This window comes from Oreochromis aureus, linkage group 20 (genome assembly GCF_013358895.1).
Source record: "Oreochromis aureus strain Israel breed Guangdong linkage group 20, ZZ_aureus, whole genome shotgun sequence".
Classification (NCBI taxonomy): Eukaryota; Metazoa; Chordata; class Actinopteri; order Cichliformes; family Cichlidae; genus Oreochromis; species Oreochromis aureus.
Window position 1 is genome coordinate 4,330,659 of NC_052961.1, and position 14,798 is coordinate 4,345,456.

The 14,798-nt window shown below is 42.5% G+C and overlaps 1 protein-coding gene across 3 annotated transcripts; it reads right to left on the reverse strand.

Moving 5' to 3' along the window:
* Nucleotides 1-281: 281 nt before the first annotated feature.
* On the reverse strand, nucleotides 282-14,421 carry slc35a2 (solute carrier family 35 member 2). Of its 3 annotated transcripts, none has more exons than XM_031759123.2 (7): nucleotides 14,370-14,421; nucleotides 13,791-14,174; nucleotides 11,674-11,856; nucleotides 10,849-11,000; nucleotides 10,275-10,397; nucleotides 9,349-9,932; nucleotides 282-2,302 (listed from the first exon to the last, which is right to left on the reverse strand). In XM_031759123.2, exons 2-7 carry the CDS (start codon nucleotides 13,852-13,854, stop codon nucleotides 2,275-2,277), a joined length of 1,134 nt encoding a protein of 377 aa, XP_031614983.1. In that variant the 5' UTR covers nucleotides 13,855-14,174; nucleotides 14,370-14,421; the 3' UTR covers nucleotides 282-2,274. The 3 variants fall into 3 exon arrangements, with proteins under 3 accessions (XP_031614983.1, XP_039460565.1, XP_031614982.1); XM_039604631.1 differs by lacking the exon at nucleotides 282-2,302 and adding an exon at nucleotides 4,680-8,762; XM_031759122.2 differs by lacking the exons at nucleotides 282-2,302; nucleotides 14,370-14,421 and adding an exon at nucleotides 4,680-8,762 and having other exon boundaries at nucleotides 13,791-14,191.
* Between the last annotated feature and the right edge of the window lie 377 nt (nucleotides 14,422-14,798).

Genomic DNA, 14,798 nt, shown 5'->3' on the forward strand with positions numbered 1-14,798 from the left:
TTTAACGAGGCGGGACAGCTCTGGAAAAAAAATCTGTGGATGAATGAACTGAATGAAAACGAGGACAATACTGAAGAGAAGAGAAGAGAAGAGACGAGACGAGACACGGCTCATGATCTGATCAAACCACCAGGGCGAGCATCTCCAGGGTGGAGGCTTCTAGACTTTGCCCAAATATTTCTGAGCCTCTAAAAAACACTGGACCTGTTTATAAAACTGACTGTGAACTTTAACAACAGATCATCCTTTTTTTCTGGAATCAGAAATGAACAGGCACTGAATGTTTTCATCGGTTTAATTTCACAAAGATTATTTTCTTTTAAACATTTCTCTGTCATATCTTAAAAAACGGAAACATCAGTTAGTACGAAAACACTTCACAGAATTCAAACTGATGGCCTCAAGAGTTTCAGATCTCTCTCTCTAAGAGGACCTGTTCTGCTCATTTCCAGCTTTTATTCTGGAACTCTATCAGAGTAGCTTTGCATGATTCACATAAAATAATTCATCTTTGCTTTACACTGCCCACTCAGCTCATTTTCTGTTTGAAAAACCCAAGAAGCTTGGTTTCTCCTGATTGGTCAACTTCAGGAAGCCTATTGAGAGGAAGGACTAAGAATGTGTGAGGTGCACTAAAAAGCTGGAAGTGTTCAGAGCGGCGCACAGGACTTCAGCATGTGGCATTTGGATCATTTTAAATGACATGAAATAGGGAAAAAAAGCAGAACAGGTCTCCTTTTTCTTTATCTCAGAAAAAAGAGAAATCTTTAAGGCACAGAATCAAATACGATCACAATCACAACATGTCGAATTTTTAGCTGTTAAACATAAAATACTGTCGTACGCTGAGGAGGAAACACTGTAAACGGTCACTTAAAGGCACTTTTCGTAGAAATCCTCAGCAACATTCAATGAAAAACCTCCACCACAAGGTGGCAGTATTTAAACAGAAGGTTTCTGTGTAGCTGTGACGTGAATGACACATCCTTCCTAAACAGTTTGTTTTGCTGTTTGAAGGTGAGGCGGCAGCGGCAGGAGTCAGCAGAGAGGCGTTCTGTGCATGAACGCCAGCGACTTCAAAAAGACGTTTGACATGTTGATGGTGAGAGACGTTCTCACAGTTACCAGGAGTGTTTATTGTACTCATGTTGGCATCTGATTCAACAGAAATGGTTTTCTCTTCTGTCTATGAGCTGCTTTTTTAACTCATATTTCCTGTTTTATCAAACGATCACTGCGAGTCGGTTCAAACCGAGCACACGGGAAACGTTTTTAGTTTTTATGCTTCAATCAGCTGAAACTCTTTCCAGCGCATCCTAAAAACGAGTCTTTTGGTCACGATCAAACAAACGTCGTCATTACAAACCATTCAGCTTCCCTCTGTACCCGAAGCCTGAATCCCTAATCAGTCATTCAAGTATAACATTTTGTTTTATGTTGTTCCTTCATATCCTGTATCTTTGTGTTTTTTTATATAATGATATTTTATTCTAAAAGAACTTTGGTGATTTTTCAAGTTTAAATACACTAAATGTTCAGTCATCGGCTTTGAAATCACCAATATTAAACTTATTTTCTTTATTAAATTTTAAATACTACAATGAAATTTACTTAATAAAATAAAAAAAGAAGAATTTGTCAGATTTATAAAGAATGACAAATAATTTTATTTTAAAATAATATAGGCCGCTGCATTTAAAAAATAAAGGATTTTTAAAAAATTTGTGTTAGTGTTTATTTAATATTAGTATTTAGTATTTTTGATTTAGTGTCATAATCTTCCCTTTAGATTTCTTTTTTTTAAAATAGGTTTTGCTAGGTTTTTCTTTCCTGGAGGAAATGCTTTTTGGTTTTTGGTTATTTTTTAGCTTTTATTTGAAATCCAGAGTTGCCTCAGCAAACCTTTACTTTGAAATCAATTCATTTTAATTCAGTCTGTCACCTCAGTTTTATTCTTTGGCTCCTGAAATCTTTAAAATAATGCTGAATAAAAAAAATATGGATGAGTGTCACAGCGTGAAGAACCAAAGGTCTGTTGTTCATTATCGGCTGTTGGAGTGTGCTTGTTGTGTTAAATGCAAATAAGCCCCTAATGGTGCGTGCTGGAGTGTTTTCTTTCTGAGAGGCAGCTGAAAACTATTAGAAGAATATTTGTGACTACAGTACTTTAGCTTTAGTGCAGCAGACGCAGGAGGAGTGCTGTGATTCTGAGTGAAACTGGGTGTACTCTAAAATGTGTGGATCTCAGCAGGCAGGAGGTGGCAGGGGTCCATCTCAGGATCCTTTCTCTTTACCTGCACACCTACAGAACAGATACAGCAGGAGGAGGAGGAGGAGGAGGAGGAGGAGGAGGAGGAGGAGGAGGAGGAGGAGGTTAGATAAAGACATCACCCTGGCTGCTACAGCACACGCTGGCTGTTTCAAATCTTCCATTCATCACATCACAGGGGCACTGCAGTATTTAAGCTTTACTTAATGAGGAATCGTGTTTGACCTTGTTTTCTGTTGAATGTTCATATTAAACATGGTCAAAGTTTCTAGTAATTACATAAAAGTGTATAAAAGAAATCTCTATGAGCCAAAAGCTCGGGCTTCAAACTGTTTTGCTGCATTTGTAACAAAATGCTGTCAGCTTGTTACTAAGTGTTCATCTGCTCACAGCTTACAGGCACTAAGTAGAGCCCCTCTGCAGGCTTCCAAAAGCTGGCCAATGAGAAGGGAAAGTTGGCTTCTGGGGATGGGGGGGTGCTCGCCTTAAGGAGAGGGAGCTTAAATGGCTTCAGAGAGAGGAGGAACTGAGGCCACATTAAGGATGAGTAAAGGGACAAAAAGGATCATTTTGAGTCCCAAAATAAAAACATAAAGCTGGAAATGAGAAATGTTCACCTGTGAACACTTCAAGATCATTCTGGAACATTTTTATGATTTCAAAATGGAAATGTTTAAAAGCAAATGTAAAAAATTCTTCATTTTTACATAAAAACGTGAAGGTAACCTCAAACATCAAAAACAATTCAAATTATTTTTTGTAATAATGTTTTATCTAAATAAGCAGTCAGTGGTTCAAATGGGTTCTCGTTAACTGAAGGCCTGCTGACTCATTAGCGTGCTATCCTCGCCATTTATCAGGACAACCGTTCAACTGCTTGTTAACATAAATATGTAATTAGCCAATCACGTAGCAGCGACGCAGTGAAATTAGACATGATCAACACGACCCGCTGAAGTTCAAACTGAGCATCAGAGTGAAGAAGAAAGGGGAAGTAAGTGACTCTGTGCCAGACCAGCTGGTGTGAGTATTTCTAAAAATCTGATGATCTGCTGGATTTTCCCACACAAACATCCCACAGTCTGCCCGAGCACTGCTGCTGACCATCTCCATCCCTTTATGGCCACAGTGCTCCATCTTTAGATGGCTGCTTCCAGCAGGATCGCACACCATGTCAGATCAGATCATCTCAAAGTCGTTTCTTGAACATAACGACGCACTCAAACGGCCTGTGCAGTCACCTGATCCCGATCAAATATGGTGCAACGGGAGATTCACATCCCGCGTGCGAAGCCGAGCGATGCCGTCACGTCCATACGGACCAAAGTCTCCGAGTAGTGTTCCTGATCCGTTATTGAATCTCTGCCATGAAGCATTAGAGCAATTCTGGAAGTAACCTAGTATTAGCAGGGTATACCTAATAAAGTGGCTTGTAAGTGTATAAGGTACAAATGAGTTAGTTTTCTTTTAGCTTGATGATACAGCAGGACGACGCTGCAGGACGTAGCTTATATAATAGATTACATGTAACGGAGTCTCAGCTGTACGTAAAAACAGATTACAGGTAAAATAATAAGTTACAGTTACACAACATTACTGTTACAGGAGGCTTTAACAATAAGAGTTCTAAAAAAACGTCTTATCTCCTGGACAGTCTGTGTTTTTAGCGCTACCAGAAAAAACAATCATTATACTGAAGGAGGAACAAAATTCTTTAGCCCGTTAAAGTTTCGTCGATCTAACCAAACCCGATTCCTCCGACCCTTGTTATGCTTTGAAAGTTGATTTTTTCCCCCTTAAACTTTGTGGATTACCACATGTCCATATAAAGAGAGTGATCACTTCTGATAACTTTTATAATGTTTAAATGTATAAAACTAAATATTGTTTAAAAAAATATACGCTGTAAAAACCCTCAAAATATCCAAAAGTAATAAACTAGAAAGAAAGTTGCAGGAAAAAAGATTAGAAAGAGATTCTATATTAATATCTATGTTTAAACCAGCGTCTCATATTCGTCGTTTTCCCTGTGATCTTGTAAGGGCTCTGTTCCCTCTCGTTGACAGAGCTGGGTTACTTTACAGAGGATTTCCAGAAGACCGAACACTAATTGTTCTCCTAACTGGAGTATCGGGAGCACTGTTGGGAAAAAACTGGGAGAAAGAAGAATAAAGTCTCCATATTTGAAGAAAAAAGTTGGAATATCACACCTTATCTGCCGACTCCCACAGAGGATTAAAGACTTGTGAAGTCCAGGATTTTTTTTTCTACACAATTTTATCTTCTAAATTTCCAGATTTTTTCCCCAAAGTTTTCCCAATACTCTCAGAAATAGTCTCTCTCGAACCTGAGAGGAGACACTGTGTGTCCTTCACTATCACTGATCTTTAAATTAAGACAAACTGCACAGTTTTTAGTCCATGTCTCCATTTATATAAAACTTTTACCAAAGGAAGTATGTACAAATTCAGAGGCATTGATACAAATCAACAATCACGTGCAAACAGATCAGAGATGAAACCCGCTCACACAGATTTCACACAAAGTCAAACCAACAGGAAGAGGAAACTAAACCAGATCCTGTAGGCAGATCTCCACCGAGGACAAACAAACCTCGGAAAACAACCGCAGCAGGATCTGATCCGAGGATCTGGTTTGAAACTGCCAGCAGGAGGCGCTGCAGAGCGTCAACCGAGAGAAAAGCTGGAAACTGAAGTTCAAGTATCTGCATTTCAACGTGTGCTTAAACAAAATCAAACAAAATAAAATAAATATGGATTTTCATGTAATTAAATAAAGTGATATCAGCCTGTATCAATATCATTTTCTATATAAAATAAATTTAATATAATTTGCAATATTTTAGTTTTTATGTAGAGAAAAATAAGGTAAAGTAAACGTAAAGAGGAACAAACGACAAGTTATTTTTCTATGAATCTGTAAGTTGTGACAGGATTATTTACAGAGCAGAGGTAGATGTTTATCATCGTTTCTACCTCGAGGGAATAAAGAAGAATAAAGTCTGAAAAAAGGTTCTGTTGTGTTATTCTAAAAAGGTGAAAAAAGCCACTGCAACAGAGAGAAAATTGGGATTAAATTTTATATTTTCATTAGAAAACTTTGATGAAAAAAAAGATGTAAAGTTTATGATGTGATGTTTAATGAAAAATAAACATCCCATCATAATTCCTGTGATATAAATCAGCTGTTATGTCTACATAAAGACATTTTAATGTCAGATTGAGATTAAAATGATCATCTACAATTTAAAATTCATAACATTTACTAAGTGCAGAAACGATCCTTTATTAGCCGCACAGAACTCAAAGGACTCATTTTCTCAAGAAATTTATGTCATTACCATAAGAAGAGTTTCGAACAAAAAGCTTCTTCTGGCTGAGATCTGAAGCTTCCTGCTGGGTTTCCTCTTCCTTTCATTCACCACCACCCCAAAGATTCCCACATTAAATAAAAACAGCTTATATATTATTATTTATCATAGATATTCGTTTCAGACTTCCAGAGAGAAAGTGTCAGCTGGAGGTTTTTTGTTTGCTTGTTTTACAAAAACTGAAAATAAACGTAACATTTTTTGTCCCTTCACAGTTTGATTTCGATAATCTCACACTGAAAACAGAAAAAGAGCCTTCAATCATTATGATACGAAATCAGAAAAAAATGTTCATTTTTATGCTTTGGGAGATTTTGCTTCATGTTTGTGTCTCCTTGTTTCTCCGTCCTCAGGTCAGTTTCTTGATCACCGGGCGAGTTTTTACACAAACTCATGAAATAAAGAGACTAAATCTAAATGTTAAACTGTGAGCTACATTTATCCCACTTTAGGTTTAATTTAGGGTTTTTTTCCTGACACAATAAAAACATCTATCAGAAGTTCAGTTAGTGAACTTGTATTTGAGGGTTTGTCATCACTACAGATGAGTGGTTTAACTGTAAGTGAGGAGAACTCTAACTACTTCTTTAGTCCAAACTGGCAACATTTTCAAGAAAAATATTCTACAGGGGAAAAAAAACAAAAACAAACCCTTTTTAAGTAAGAAGCTTGTACAGATCTGCTGTGAGGAACGCACAACGAATCTAAGACGCACTTACATTCGCCCCTTATGTGTGGCACTTTAACGCGACACACGCACACGAAGCCAGATTAATGTGCAGAGTGCACCGTCCCCTCAGGCAGGTTAGCATCCACAGGCCTGTCACGCAGTTTATTTGGTTATACGTGTTTACTCTGACACAGCCGAGCGTGACAGAACCATGCCTGCTAGCATCCGTCTCCCTTTCCCCTTTTTATCCACTTCCTGCTGCACAGAGAGCGATGGGGCGCTGCTGCAGCCCAAAGTAGTGGTGGGTGGTGTTAACATGACTTCAGTGCTGACTCGTGAGAGCAGCGGCCTTCAATCATCTCCATCCATAACCAGATCCCACTGCATATATGTATAGTGTATTATGAAGCCTGAAACAGTTATAGTGCTTCATACAAGCAGCAGTAACAGTTCCTGCAGTTTGGTTTGTCACGAGCTGTAGTTACAGTGCTGTGGTGACAAGAGCCTGAAGTGCAGACCATCTCACTTCACACGGAAACTTATGCTAAGCTGCTTAATCGACAAGATTTATTAGATTTATATTTTCAGTAATAACCTGTAAACTGCTTTAAATGAAATGTAGTTGAGTAAATGCTGTGCCTGTATAAAAACATTAAAGATGGAGCATTTTATCTGCACACAGCCAGCTTTCCTTCCAGCTCCTTTTTAATTTAGAGCTTTTTCTTTACTCCAACTTTAAACCATCCACACAGGTGCTTTCATGGCTAATGTAATTGGCTTATAACAGAGTGTTAACAGATCAATCAGTCCAATCGGGGGCTCAAACAGGCCAGCGTGAAGAGACGGGGTTAAATCAAGTGCTGGCAGGATTTAAATAAACAACAACAGGGGCAAACTGCTACACGGTGACGGTGGTGGATGTGAGGAAAAACAAAACTTCCTGTAATCACAGAATCTTAACCTGCTGCAGAGATCAGGAGACCAAAACGACTCAACCTCTCCTCCCAAAGCTGAACGACGTAAACACCGAGAAGCAGCTCGGACACACACACAAAAATAAAAATCCACGACTGCCTCGACGTGATCGAGACAAACAGGAGGAGCAGAAAAAACATTCAGGACGCCACCGCAGGACGCCTTCTTCAACAAGACGCCTGCGGCAGGACATTTTGGCAAAAACAAACAAACATCACGCTATGATCGTAGTTTAAAGGTGCTCCAATCAACGAGCACATTCCCCGCTCCCGCCGACACGGGAGCTGCAGATAAAGCAAAGCCTCCCGGAGAGTCCCGTAACTGTACACCGCAAACTTTACACCAACACAGTCGTATGGCTTCTGTACAGATGAGGAGAAAAGGCACCAACACAAACAGTCCCTCAGCGGAGACGCACCCGGAGGAGCAACGATTTACCCCGGAGGTTTTCACTGTGCAGCCGAGAAAAGTAAACGGGCAACAACGACGGCAAACAGGAAGCAGACTTCTGAGAGAACTTCAGAATTAGAGACAAAAAAGGAAGGTTTGAACAAAAGCAAAGAGTTATTTATGGTTTTAGTCATTATTACTATGTTTTCTCCACATATTTAGCTTTTTTAGTCAAGAACAGTCAACATACCAGCTGCCGTGAAGACGACTACAAATGAGCCAAAAACTCATTACAGCCCAGATAAATGACTTTAGTTCATTTCTGATTATTGCAGAAAAATAGAATAAGACTAAATAACTTTCAAGTTTCAAAATGTTGATTTTTTAATTTACCTTTTGACTGAATTTAATTAAATGTTGTGGTTTTGTCTTCCTTGAGGGAAAAATGCATTTCATAATGACACTTTTATCACTTCATCTTTCTAAATGTCACTTTCTGATTCTGCTTCGATTTATGTGACTTTTATTTACAAATGCTGCATTTTTATTTTAAATTCTTGTAATTTACACTGAACTTCCTTTAGGTTAAAAATGTGCTTTCAATTTGAAAAGTTCTTACATCACTTCAAGCTACTTTACTTCTGTGTAAATTTTGTATACAAACATGTAAAGAACTTATTCAAAGTTACATTTTTGCTTGAACACTTTGGGCTGCCATAGAAACTGTCCCTTTTTCCTGTTTTAAGGTGGAATTTAAACGTACGGGGGCTGCACAGTGAAAACTTTCGATCAGGCTACGGTAGCCGTTGTCCTCCACCAGCAACAACAATAATCAACATATGATCGATATTCAGCGTAAGGCGGTTCTCTTTTCATTTACTAAAGAGTTTTAAGGCAGAGCCGGCGAGACGCCGCAGAGGAGAAAACAGACTGAGGGTGGTGAGGGTTTCTGACACTCTGCTGCTCCTTCCTCATCCTCCTCCTTCTCTTCCTCTTGCTGCCGTTGTGCTTTGAGCAGTTAGGTTGTGATGTGGACAGCAGAGGGAGGAGACACGCCTCCCTGAGCTCTGAGGAGGAGAGAGGAGAGATTAGTGATTAGGAGGAAAAAGCAGGATAGAAGAGAGGGAGAGAGGGGTAAAAACCCAAACCTTCCTCACCCTCTCATCCTCCAAAAAGGAGGACGTTACAGGAGGGAGCAGCTCTCCTCTGCATCACAATGCATGTGGTTTAGTTTTTAGGTCTGAGGAGGCCATCTTCTCCTCCTTTACATTACTGGAGGAGGAGAAAGGAAGCAAGGAGGTGTGTGTTTTTTGTTCAGGGGTGCAGAGAAAGGAGAAAGGAGGAGGAGGAGAAAGTGCAGTATCCTATAGTCCAATGAGACGAGGAAGTTAGGAGGTGAAGGAAAGAAGGAGGCCAGGAGGGAGGGCTGAGCGCAGGAGGTGGTGTGGAAAAGGTGAGCAGGACGTCAGGAGGAGGATGATTCGGGAGGCCGTCAGAGGGGTGAGGAAGCAGGTGAGCGAGCAGCAGATGAACCTCTTTCTTTCTGATAGATGCCCAGTTTGACCTCTGACCCCACCAAGAGCACACAGGAAGTGAGATGCCCGAAAGAGAGAGAGAGCAGAGAGAAACAGGAATCACTTCACCAGCACTGACTTTGGCAGAAACGCCTCCATCTCGGCGTCTCTGTCCGTCTTCTCGGACGAGGAAGACGAGGAGGAGGAGGAGCTCGGGGATGCCGAGCTGCCGGGCGCTTTGGGGAGGCTGTACATGTAGACTGCGCCGATGACAAGCCCCGCCCCCGCAGTGAAGACTATGTCCACGTGGAAGCCGAACAGGTAGATGGATGTCACCGTGGAGACGATGATGGAGAAGGAGGTGGCGAAGCCCTTGAGGATGTTGTCGGCGTACTTCACCACCACGGCCACCAGCAGCCCGCCGAACGCCTGGTTGAAGATGACGCACCACACCATGCTGGTGTAGCCGAACAGGAAGCCACGCTCGGCAATGGCGGCACCGTCATTCCACCAAAGTCCCAGCAGCCCGAGCGCTGTGCCGAAGATCCCCAGCTGCACGTTCCTCACCCACACGGAGGCGGAGCTGCCCTTCAGGATCTTCTCAAAGTATACGCCGGCAAATCCCGACGACAAGCAGCTGATCACCACGGCAACCAAGCCCACGGTGTAGTTCTGATTGGAGGTGTCCTTCACCGACGCCTCTTTGTTGCCCTCCTGCTGCACCTGCAGAGAGACGATCAATGCGTCAGCATCGGTTCGAGGCTGACGCCGGGCTTCATGTTTACGGGGAACATCGTCCCTAAAAGGTTCCCACACGATTACGACTGAAGAGCTTAACTACGCCCATCCCTGTTTGCTCCCCTCAACCACATTTTCCTGCCCTCTCTGTCACCTCGCCTACGTCACAAACACAGCAGCTTGTTTCAGCATTAAAAGTTGGAGCCACAGAAACATGCTGAGACGCTTAATAAACCTCTCTGTGAACTGTGGCTACACAAAGACGCCGCCTGATTTCTTAACTTAAATTTCAGGGCTTCTGGGGAACGGCAGGTGGTGGAAGCTCACCTGCACGATGGCGACTCCAGCAAACAGCAGCAGCAGAGAAATCCACTGAACTCTGGACAGAGACTTCCTGAGCATGAGCACGCTGAACAGAGCCGTGGTGAGGATTTTCAGCTGGTATGTCACCTGAGGGAGGGACAGGAAGCCACCATTTAACTGCGTTTAATCGAATGTACACAAATCTGAAGCCTTTATTAAATCTCAGTGTCTGTGAATCTGTGCATTAAAAGTTTTACAAGTTATTAAAGGTACTAAACTAAAGAACTTGGCAGCTCGAGATAAAAATGTGTAAAGAAAATTGTTCCTAAAATATCAGAAAAATGCCAAAAAATATGAACAGTATAAAATAAAATTACTATTAGAAGTTTCATTCATGTTAAATATTAATTATATCCTACTAGAATCAAATGACAGAACAGATCTATAACATTGTTATTGGTTTGATTAAACCTTTCAGTTTATAATAAGATGCCAAATTTTTCAGTCAATTGACAAACCGGTTAATCACCCGGCTGTTTCGATAAGAACAGACATGACGAGGCGGGTTCGAGTGCCTTCTCTGTGAACGCGGTCTGACCTGGAAGGTGGCGGCCGGCAGGTTGGAGATGGCCACGTACTGCAGGTTGTTCTGCAGAGTGTAGATGAGAGAAGGAACGGCGAGCTTCAGAGTGTCTTTGTACTGAACCACGATGACGTCAATCAGGAAGTACACCATCTCCTTCACGTTTACTGCAGAGAGAAAGGGGCGGAGCTAAAGGCTGCTGTTGTACCTGCTGACCTTTGATCTTTGAACGTAGCCTCCGAAACAGCTCAGGTCTATGCTGACAGCGTAGGGCAATAAAAAGTAAACCATGCTCGAGTAAGTGGCCCAAAATTGAGGGATGGGGTGCTGCCACCTACTGACAGGAGGCTGCTTTGCATCTTAGACCCAAACAGGGGTTAAAATAATGAAATGTAAATAATTGCCCTTGTTAGTTTTAAATGGAAATACTAGTTTTTGGAGTATTTATTTAGTATGAATAATTATAACACGAGGAAGCTGCTGCTTTGTTGGTCAGGGCTGTTTTACCTCCACCCAAATAAAATTATTATTTGAATTTAAAGCAGTCCCTCACAGCTACAAGCAAAGAATATTCCTGTAACTAACCAAGTAATTCATTTTCATATCATCTCCTAAAATAAATTAATTATTTTGTCTATCGAACACTGCAAAGAGAAGCTTGGCATGTATAGTTTAGGAAAAAAAATGTCTGGAGTTCCTTAAGATGATTAATCAATTATATCAAAATAGCTGCTTTTTAATGCAGTTTTTTCAAACAAGAGCAGCGACAAAAGCCTGCGAGGCTACAACTAACTCTTCTAACTCTACAGCCAAGAAAGCAGCTCAGTGGGATTAACTCACGTCTCTTCTGCAGTAGGATGATGACCAGACACGTCAGGACCTTCAGGACCTCCGCCATCACCACGGCCGACGTGGTGAAGAAGCGGTCACCTGGCAACGTGCGGACGTACCGGATGCTGAGGATGAGCGATGCATTCTGGACCACGAGCACGGCCAGGCTGATGTACTTCAACCGTCTGTTAACTGCAGGACAAGAGTTCACCATAAGGTTCACCACAGTTTTCATACGAGGAAGAGATTTTACAGAAGAGCAGCGAAGTTTAGGTGCTCCGCTTTAGGATCATGTGACTGCATCAGGGGTATTTTGTGGGCCACAAAGAAACAAATAAAATGAACTAATAAACCAAAAAAAAAAAAAAAAAAAAAAAAAAAAAAAACTAATAAGGGTGGTATATCACCATGGTAACATATGCTGCAGAGCATGTTAAGTTTAAAAAAGTGATGAGCCTGTAAAAAGCCACCCCTGGCTGACTGATCGGTTTATCATTGATGGAAGATTAAACCTCAGTGCAAAGTTTTTATCCATCAGCAATACACTCAATCGATTATCAGGAGCAGCTTTCTTATCTTTTACTTCCATCTAAAAGCAACTTTAACACTGTACTGTAGGGGTGTCAAACATGCAGCACGGGGGCCAAGACCGGCCTGTCAAAGGGTCCAATGCGGTCCATTAGATGCCCATGGGAAACAGCAGAGGAGGAAGGCTGCATCACCTTCACCTTGTTGAGAGACACTGAGCCTGCTTGGCGTGCTGACATGAGTGAAAGCTCACACTGTCGAGTCCTGCACCACCAACACCACCACCTTACTTCAAAGTAGCTCTGCACCTTCAGGACCAAGAGATGCTCCTGCTCTTCCTCTTATATCTATGACAAATCTATCTGTCATCCTCTGAACCCGCAGGAGTCCAAAGTTGAGTTAGCAGTAATGTAAGAACATCTGTGAACAGTGAAGTCACAGCTGCAGTCAAGACTTGGTACAGAAATCTGCTCATCACCACTAAAACAGCATCTTCAGCTTCTATAGCTCATATTACAGCTTCTTTATTAAGCACAGGTTGCTAATACCCCCCGTTTACATTCATACCTGCCTTAATTCTTCATGGCACAGACTCAACAAGAGCATCACACAGCTGTCTGCTTTACTGTGTACGCAGTAATGAATATATCAGCTTCATGCAGACCAGTAAAACCACAGAGGCCCAGTGGGAGCATGCGTCTGTTATGGAAGTACGAAACAGTGGACCAGTTTTTCCTTCCTGGAACTTCTTCTGGTGACTGTTTGCATGCTGTGTCTATTTCTTGTCCTAATGTGTGTGAAGCCACTCAGGCGTGCCAAAGGTGTGACATATATCAGCATTTTTAAACTGATTAGAAAACAGCCGTTTATCAGCTAGAACGGGTTCTCTGCTGCTCCAAGGGAGTGTCCGGAAGTTTCTACCTGAGTACACCTGGCTCTGAAGTCTCCCTGGCTGGCCCGGCCTGCGCGCGCGCACACACACACACACACACACACACACACACACTAAGAAGGAGGGGAGGGGGGAATGGGCACAGTAGAGTGTGTGTTCTCTGCAGAGGAATAGGCGAGTGTGTGTTTTAAACCACAAACTCCGCTGGGCTAAAAGTCCACGTCACCAGCCGTCGCTCACTAACACACCTTCACACTGCACCTTGATCATGGCAGTGTGTTAGCGTTAGCAGCCAGGCAAGAGCCCATTAACAGACACTGACTAGTTAGCTGCTGAGTTAGCCGCTACCTGCTGGGGCTGCTGTTTATGTTTCACTCGTTTAAAATCACCTAAAGTTTTATTTAATAAACACCTGACTGTCGGCATTAGCTAGCTAGCTAACCGTTGAACTTTTCTGGTTAACTAATTTAAAGTCGTCGTTAAGTCTCTTTACTCTGGTTGGCTTAGCAGGTAGTTAGCTAGCCTCTACCGCTCTGCTAAAACAGACCGAGAAACTTTATTATATTTAATTTATGTTAAGTTCAATTTCATTGTTTTTAAACGCTCAATCCCTCCAAGTCTAATTCACCCACTGACCCAGGCTCGGAGCCGTGAGGGCCGTGTGAAGTTATCCCAGCTCCCGGCTCTCCCTCCGAGGACTGCTCACCTTCACTCTGACCGCGGCTCGCTGTCTTCTCCTCTCCCGTCTTGCCGAGGTCCCCCACGGCCATGCTGCGCTAACTTTGCTGCCCTACGAACCGAGCCTTTACACCGCTGCCTGCTCGGCTAACACTCCGCTAGCCCACCAGCTAGCCACGCTCTCAGTTTAGACCCCACCGGAGCTCCCGTTCTCCGGCGTACTGCGCGGCCTAAAGCGCCGGGGCCGTCCGACAAATACTGGGCTGGAGGAGAGAGGAGGCTGCGGAGGAACAACCGGAGGACCCACCGGGATCATCAGGAGGAGAAGAATACTTCGTGTAATATGTGAGGTGTCCAGGAACTGAAGCGACTACAGCTGCAGAGACAGGAGCAGCGAGCAGGAGGTCTCACTCTGTGGGAGAAAACGGGGCTCAGGAAGGGAGGACCACTATGGAAGGTCACGTGTGCCAAAAAAGTATTGTAAAATAAAATAGAAAGCCAAACAAATATATACTCGCGATTTTGTATACATCTGTACAGGTTCTCTGTGTAACATAATAAAATAAAATAAAATAAAATAAGCCCCATTTTGACTGCCAGTACTCACAGGTGGGTGGACCTATGCAGTTCACTCGGGCTATCCCCAGCCAGGCTCCGTGAGTTAAGTCGTGGCCACGAGGTGCTTGCTGATAAGCCCATGCTGATAAGGCATGGCTCCAGGGTGCGGCACCACTTTAATCGGGCCTCCAGTTTGTTTTCTTTAAAGTGAATCTTCTAAATAACTCCTAGTTGGGGTGATTTGCGCAGGGTCATCATAGAAGAGCTGGAGAGGGTGGCAGGTGAGAGGGAGGTCTGGATATTAGTGTTCATATATTTGATTTTTAAACATATAGCTGTGTCGAAACTCCGTAATTGATCTAAATAAAATACACAGCAGTGCCTGAGTGACTCACAAACAGCAGATGGAATAATGCCTTAAAGTCGTAACTCAGACTTATTCTTATAATTTGTTGGGGTGTTGTTACATAAACACTGT